We start from the raw sequence: 8,282 nt of genomic DNA on the forward strand, positions 1-8,282 counted from the left end.
CTTTTTTTAACCCAGAAAGGAAAGGAATGGACTTTAGGAAATAAAGTTAATATGTAGAAATCTAGAACAAAAGTTCTAGATTTGCTAGAGCTTTATTCACACACACACACACACACACACTCACTCACTCACACACACAGTATTCTGAATTAATTGTGGAATAAATGCTCATTCACATACCTCCCCCAAGGGCTTGGCTTTTTTTTTTTTTTTTTTTTTTTGCGGTACGCAGGCCTCTCACTGTTGCAGCCTCTCCCGTTGTGGAGCACAGGCTCCGGACGCACAGGCTCAGCGGCCATGGCTCACGGGCCCAGCCGCTCCACGGCATGTGGGATCCTCCCGGACTGGGGCACGAACCCGTGTCCCCGGCATCGGCAGGCGGACTCTCAACCACTGCACCACCAGGGAAGCCCAGGGCTTGGCTTTGTGAATCTTCAAAAGGTCAATTGGAGGAGGGCAGAGACTGTTCTGTTCTGAACATGAAGCACTGTGCCCGACACTTGGTAGGAACCCAATAAATAGCTATAAGATGGATGCATAGATGGATTGAAATGGGTTCCCAAAGAACAGAGTAAATTAATCTTTTTCAAGATGATTGAGAATTAAAATAGGGCCCAAATATAAGACAAGGGACATCTGAAATTGACGGGGACTATTTTTTTCAGAACCTTAGATTTATTTTTAGCTCTTATGTAAACCTTTCAGTTTGTATGTACAGTCTGCAAGGCAAACATATGACTGTTTTACACAATGTAGAGCTCCTTGTCAAAATGTCTTATGTTTGAATACCACTTGATTGCTTATAAAGCCCTTTCACATGAAGAGAGAAATACGTAGTTATTGTTTAAGAATTTGCTGGGCCTCCCTGGTGGCGCAGTGGTTGAGAGTCCGCCTGCCGATGCAGGGGATACGGGTTCGTGCCCCGATCTGGGAGGATCCCATATGCCGCGGAGCGGCTGGGCCCGTGAGCCATGGCCACTGGGCCTGCGCATCCGGAGCCTGTGCTCCGCAACGGGAGAGGCCACAACAGTGAGAGGCCCGCATACCGCAAAAAGAAAAAAAAAAAAAAAAAGAATTTGCTATGCCTTGGAAACTTTGGTAAATTCTTTGCCTCATTTATTCCTCAGACCACCTCGGTACTATGGTTTTTATTATTCCCTTTTTACATATAAGGAAACTGAGGCACAGGGTAATAAACTTCCCCAAGGTCACGTAGTTACTAGGATTTAAACTTAGACCTGCCTGGACTTCAGAGGCTGCATTGCTTCCTGAGAGAGCCTGTGAAATAGGGCAGGTGTTGTGTCCGTTTTACAGATAAAGGAAGTTGAGACTCAAGATGCCATGAACGACAGCACATGTTCCAGGCACAGAGCTGGAAACAAAGCTCAGGACTTTCAGTTCCAGTTCCTCACTGCCTTCCAGTACCATGTTACCAGGCCTTGACCAGAAGATTCCACTGTTTAACTCTACCAGACTTGGAAACATGCTTTCCTCCTACTGACTTCTTATTCTTAGATGTTGACTAGGTGACCATGATATGTTTACACACCAACACTTTAGGGCATGGCTTACGTGCTTCCTGCTGAACATTCCTTCAGGAGACATGACTGAGTTGTGTCCTGCACATCCGGTCAAAGCCGTCCCTGCTAGGAGGACTGGGGAAGCCTTCCTGGAGGAAAGACACTGCAGCTCTGGGAAGTCCATGCATTTGTCAGAGGTGCAGAGAAGCAAGTTGAGATGCCCTGCTCCCTGCCCAGACCTTTAATCTGACCAGAATTTGCTTATGTCTGGGCTCCCGTCACTGCCGGTAAACCTGCCTCTCCTTGCTTCTCTGGAGTTGCCAGCATCTCTGTCCCTTGCCAGAATGATTGTTCTCAGAATAAGCAAAGACTTCATCGCCTATTGGTTGGATAACCAACTAGTGTTGGCTCTGCTAGACTTTAAATTCAGAAACCGCACATCCTAAGCTAATGCCACAGTCATTTAACTGATTGGCATGCAGGGGCTTGCTTTTGGTGCAGTATCATGAAATTGAGCCATTTCTCCTGCGTTGGCAACCTAAATGTCATTCATCTGGATGTCATCTGGACCAAACTCAAGCTGGAGCAGACTGGCAAAGGATCCCCCCTGGGGTCCACAGACTCTTCTGGGGAGCCGGAGGGAGGGTGGCCTCACCCTGATGGTGGTGAGCCTGTTTGTCCTTGATGTTGTCACCTTTCTCTTCCTTTACTAGCGCCTGTGGCCCTGAAGTTACATCAAAATGCTCAGATTCCATTTTTTAGTGGCCTGAGAAGCTCTTTTTCTTTTCACTTAATTCCTCTTTCAAGCGTAATTATACCAAAGTAGATTTTTGTGGTATAAATATGATCACAGCTTATGTAGGTCCACAAACCTTCGTGGAATGAATTCACACTGGTTCAGTTGTTTGGAATTACTTTCCCATCTGCTTGTTCATGAAGAGACCAAGACTGTCCATAGCTGTGCTGTCCAGTATGGTAGTCACTATTTCCATGAGGCTATTGAAATTAAAATTAATTAAAATCAGATATATAGTTTCTCAGCCACACTAGCCATATTTCAAATGCTCAATAGCCATGTGTGACTCGTGGCTGCCATATTGAATAGCGCAGATACAGATCACTGCCATCAGACTGCACTGATCTATAGCATGTAGCGATCCACTTCGTTATCTAAAAACTTGATGCAGAGTCAGGTCTAGTTCAATGAAACTTGCAGAACATTTCAGGAAAATTAAGTCTCTCTATACTGAAAACGATGTGTCAAATAGCAAGTGAACTTTGGCTCTGAGGTGAATGCTACCCAGAACCTGCCACCTTGCCACCTTTACTTTCACATCTCTCCTACCTCCCAGCTGTACCAGGCGCTTTACCACTTCCCCCTCATTAGATGCTGTTGAGAGAGGGAAACGAGGAAGGAAACAGAGAAGTTGGTTTGTGTTCATAATGAACAATCGTGAACTCTGCGTAATTTTTTTCCCTCTCTCTTCAGGTCCTTGAGGCCACACGGGTTAATCGAAGAAAGAGTGCATTGGCCTTGCGCTGGGAGGCAGGGATCTATGCCAACCAAGAGGAAGAGGACAATGAATAATCAACATCCTTCCACCCAGGAAGCTTCTTTGGTGCTTGGGTTCCCAAGAAACCAAGAAATCAACACATCAAAGCATTTTAATAGAATATTTATTAAAGTGCAAACAAACTCGGCAATCCTTATGCAGACCAGAAGAAGTTGCAATGTACAATGATGAAACATCAAGTGAAAAAAGAAGTCCACCCATCAAACACGAACTCCCGGGAGTCAAAAGAGAAAGGGTTTTTTTTTTTTGTAACTCAAAGAATCCCCTGGGTTTGGACCACAGTTGATCCAAAAGGACAAAGAAGTTACAAGCAAATTGACATGGTTGCTACAGGCAGAACCAAGATTAGCCTCTCTGGGTGATGAGGAAAACAATGGTAATGTGGCCATTTGGAGAAGCCACAGAGCTGGTGCCATCCACCCAGCAGAGGGTATTTCCCTGTGCCTGCACCGGTTTCCACCCATCATAGCATCAGAGGTGTTGGACTAACCCCATTTACTCCATCAGCTATAAAATAATGCTTCTCTCTCTACTTGCCCAGAAGAGGCAACTATGGTTCCATGTCTCTTCCATTTAATTGTTTTGAATTGGGAGCAATTAAGGATCGCAATCCATATTTTGAAGACAAGATTTCTTCATGTTGCAAACACAACCTGTTCTGCATTAGGAGGTTGAGGGAGAGGGGAGAAAGCCAAAGCAAATGGATTATTTTAGCTTTAGGATCTTGTCTGCTTATGATATTGACTGAGCTGCAGTTTATGAGAACACGTTTTCACAATTCTGTTTCTTTATATGAAAACTATATTTAGTGGGCAACAACTATTTTTATGATGGGATGGGGGAATATATCCATGTATAAAACCTATACACATTGAACAGCTTGGTTCAAGAGGGGAGGGGTATTTTTAGAGTGGTAATAATTGAAAAAAGGGCAAACTCTGCCTTAGGGAGGTAGATGATGAGAAATAAAGAGGTGTTTATAACTATATTTTATATGTAAAGTGGACCTTCACGGGAGTAGGAAGAATGATATTTTGGATCAATCAGAAGGAAACAGTAAAGAAAGCTCATGAAAGGTAGAGAAGAAGGGAGGGAGAAAGAGTGGGAAAATAAGGAAGTTAGAGATATTATTTTTTCTGAGCAACCAGTATTTTTCAGGATGATACAGAGGAAAATATAGAATAGAAACTTAAGTGCAGGCTTAGGTTCAGCTACAAATCCTAAAGGTGGTGTGCGTGCGTGTGTGTGTGTGTACACATGCCTTTGTGTATGTGTGCAAAGCGCATGTGTGCTCATGAGTAAGGGTGTATGTGTGTGTGTGAGGATTAAAATTCCAGAATGATCACGGGACAAGGGTGTTCACTTATTTCCTCCAAAGCTGTTTGCCAGCGTCAGGAGTGAGTGAGAATTTCTTTTTTATGAAAAGGATATAGAGGCTCCGAGCTGATGCAGTATTTGTAATATTAAATTGACCTAACATGGTATTTGCATGAGTCACAATGGCAAAGTTTTGAGCAGTTTTGTAATTTGACATTTAGGAAAGTATCATATTTATTCTCATGCTTTGTATTCATGCTTAGTATACACTAAAGGATGCCAGCTTTACTCTTTCTGTCATTTAAAGCAATATGATAAGGGTATTCAATCATTGAATGCCCTCAATTTCTGGATGAGAAATTTTTCAGTCTGGCCATGAGAAAAAAACTGACCAGCCTTCTTCTTTTCCGTCCCCTTTGATTTAAAACTGTGGTTTTTAAAAAAGCAATAAGTAAGTCAGACCTCACTAAAATTCATTTTTGTTTTTATGTCTTTATGTCATAAGCGATAATGTGTTGTTCTGACAAGTAGCAGTTCCACCAAATTTGTATGTAGATGTCATGCACATTATCTTTGCTTCTTTTATTAGACTAGTGTCAACGTTAGGGGAAAGTTTATTCATAAACAAGTGGTGGACACAAAGTAAAAAATGGACCTCTCTGATAACTTACAAGGATCCTTTGAAACTGCCAAGGGAACTTGCAATTTGAAGCCAAATTCTACAGATGGATAATTGGCGCCATCTTTATATGGTTCATGCTCCTGAACATTCTGAATGAATAGTCAACAAAATGTGCTAGACGCTGGGGATATGAAACAAATAAGATCCCTGCCTTTAGGAATTTATTTTCAGGTGGGAGAGGCTGGCATGGAGACAGACATTCCCAGGAAAATGAGATGAGGAGTCCTGACAGGTGAAATAGGGACACCCAGGAAGGAAGGATGCTTTGTCTGAGGACTTCCAGCGTTCCCAAGACAGGCACGGGAATGAAAACAGATGGGGCAGCAGCATCGTGTGGCCCAGGGATGCAGGAGCTGCCAGGATGCCTGGAGAACAGAATGGTTCTGTGGGTTGCACAAAAAGTGAAGCATGCTTCATGATTTCTGGACTAACTCCGGATCTGGTAGTGACCATAGACTTGATACAGATGAACTCCCCATCTTTCGCAAGAGGAAACAGTCCTCAGGACTTCCCTGAAGTTTTTGGTTCTGTTTTGAAGGAAACTGTGTACCCACCTTAAAACTACATTTGAGAAGAGAATGGACAGCTGAAAAGAAAGCTTAGGAGGCCACACAATTCCTGGAATCGCTTTAGAGGCAGATAAGTTGGGCTTTGACTGCAGTTGATTGACCCAGACACACTTAGGTAGAGTTACAGAGCCGGGATCCTTTGGTTCGCACTTTGGATAGGCAACACATGCAGCGTTTCCGTGACTGTCTCACAGTCACAAAACCGTTTAACTGTGGCCCCTACATCTCCATCATTTGCTTGTTCCCTTCTGCTGCCTTCTGATGACTGCTGTCCATTTCCTTGTTCCACTCACATATCATCCTGTTAAGATGTAAATTAAAGTTCCCTTAGCAGAGCCAGATTTTCTCTGTGCTCTTGAGTTTTTTACTCATTTAAGAAACATTGGGCCATGCCTTTTACATAGGCTCTGGGATCCCAAATGAACCCCTTTAACTTTGTGAAGATGCAGCAGACCCCTGGCGGAAAGTCATCCGTGCCTAATCCATCGAGAAGAAGAGGCTTGTCCAAAAATTGGCCTCTGATGCTCATCCCTGCCCCCAAATAGCACACAAGCTTGTTAATCTCAGCTAGAACAGATGTTTAGATTCTGTAGATGTTAAAAGCTTTCCTGAAAGTACTCCATTCCGCAGTGTTGATAGATGTTCACTTTCCTCTGGAACTGATTACTGACATTCCTTGGCTTTCTCATCCAGAAATTATGGAAACAGGGTCTGTCAGTGGCAGGAGGCTGGGCTGTGTCCTACGTGAATGACACATGCAGTTTCCTTGCCTCTTTACACCCATGCATGCTGCCCACCCTAGACAGTGACATATAAGCAGTATATAGCTCAGTGTCCACATATATACACAACACACACACACACACATCGCATAACAAGGAACACTAAGTCAGTGTTGACTCGTCTCAGAAGACAAATAATTAAACATTTTTCCAACTAAAGAATGGATGTAATTAAACTATGTATTGAAAAAAAAATAGCCTAAGTGTTTAGAGAAGGTGACTATATCCAGTTGTAGTAACAGAACCAATTTCCTGAATTTTAAGTATTCAGTGAGTGAGCTGCCAATTTTGATTTTGTGTTGCTCTTTACCCAAATGACTTTTTTTTTTTCTTTTTTGGAGGAGGGGGCAAAAAGCAGCAATACTGTGTTTGAAAATGATACTCTGTATCTGGCTCTCCTGTGTATGTTAACCACTTCAATGTTATTATCCTGCTTCGGTTTTATAGTGATTGTGAGGCATTCAATGCAAGTATACAATATTTTCTCATTAAAATCCAGCGTGTGTTGTGCTTTTATAAATGAGGGCCGCTTGTTTGACTGTCGGGGGAGGTTGGAGGACCGAGCAGCCCGAGGGTAGCATGCCAGCACGCTCGCCTCGAATTCCATGGGGCGACATCCGCTTCTTGCATATTTGGAACCAAGAAAGCAGTACTAGCTGGCGGGGCAGACCTTTGACAGACTCTTCCCAATGCCTCCTTTTGCCATGTTGTCTCCAGTTGCCATGGCTAGACCTGGAAACTCCGACAGGACCCACAGAAATGATACACATGCCTCTTGAGGTAGGTAGACTCCAAGGTCAAAGAGATGGTGGGGCAAACGGTAGGACAAACAGTAAAGCTCAAGCTTTGCACGTGGCTCTTAGGCTCTAATTTTTATTATTCATTCCATTCCCAGCACGTGTATCTGGCTCTCCTCTGAGGAATAGAGAATTTCGGACTTCACAGAGCATCTGAGACCACAGGTGAATCAGGAAGCTTCCTCCCCCCAACCCCGCAGTCTCCAGCCGCTGCACCCCGGGGCTAACTTGCGCCCGGACCTTCAGTCTCCTGCCCTTCCTTACCACCTGCTGGTCCATCTCTCTTCCTAGGGTCTCCTTTCCAGCTGCCTCTTTCTCCCCACTTACAGGACTTCTTCCAATCTTCCCTCCCCCCACACCTCCCAGGCTTTCCAACCGTATTCTCCTGTTCTTCCATGTGGCATCATCTTGCAGTCTCTCTCTGGTGAGAGTTGTGAATTTTGATGGGAAGGGGTGAGGTGGGGTGATGGGCCCCTTTGAAAACTGGCTCAAACTCTAACAATAATGGGTAACATTTATGAAGCACTGAGAATGTGACAGGCACTTGCCGTGGTTCCCACAAATGTAATCTATTTCTTGCGACTCCATGGGGCGTACTCTTCTGGTTTTTTGGGGGGGTTGGGATTTTTTTGGCTGCACCACGTGGCTTGCGGGATCTTAGTCCAGCAACCGGGGATCCAACCCGGGCCCCTGGCAGTGAGAGCGCTGAGTCGTAACCACTGGACTGCTGGGGAATTCCCTGGGGTGTACTGTTTTGATTTCCATTTGACATGTCAGGGAATGGTTGCCACGGAGCTGGTAAACAGTAGCGCTTGAATTTGAACCTGGGCACTCTGATTCAAGTGTTACTCTTACCCACTCTTCCTGTAAAAACGCACATCGGCAACTTCACATACAAGGTCCAGTAGGTCTGATGATGAGTGTGGGTCTGGGTGACCTCCTCCCACTATGCTCTCCAGGAGGAGGGGCTCTCATGGACCGAGGCCGAGGTCGTGATAGGGGCTCAGATCTTGGGGGAGAGCTGGGTTTTGGTGGCAGCAG

At 44.5% G+C, this 8,282-nt stretch overlaps 1 protein-coding gene across 9 annotated transcripts in view; it reads left to right on the forward strand.

Annotated features, from left to right (window-relative positions):
* PALM2AKAP2 (PALM2 and AKAP2 fusion) overlaps positions 1 to 6,938 on the forward strand; it is a 497,574-nt gene extending 490,636 nt beyond the window's left edge. For 8 of the 9 annotated variants that reach the window (XM_060101227.1, XM_060101228.1, XM_060101232.1 and 5 more), the window contains one exon: positions 3,010 to 6,938. In XM_060101227.1, coding sequence (XP_059957210.1) covers positions 3,010 to 3,108 — 99 coding nt within the window. In that variant the 3' untranslated portion in view covers positions 3,109 to 6,938. The remainder of the gene's footprint in view (positions 1 to 3,009) is intronic. The other variant, XM_060101231.1, reaches the window with a different exon arrangement.
* The last annotated feature ends 1,344 nt before the right edge of the window (positions 6,939 to 8,282 follow it).

This window comes from Mesoplodon densirostris, chromosome 6 (assembly GCF_025265405.1).
Source record: "Mesoplodon densirostris isolate mMesDen1 chromosome 6, mMesDen1 primary haplotype, whole genome shotgun sequence".
Classification (NCBI taxonomy): domain Eukaryota; kingdom Metazoa; phylum Chordata; class Mammalia; order Artiodactyla; family Ziphiidae; genus Mesoplodon; species Mesoplodon densirostris.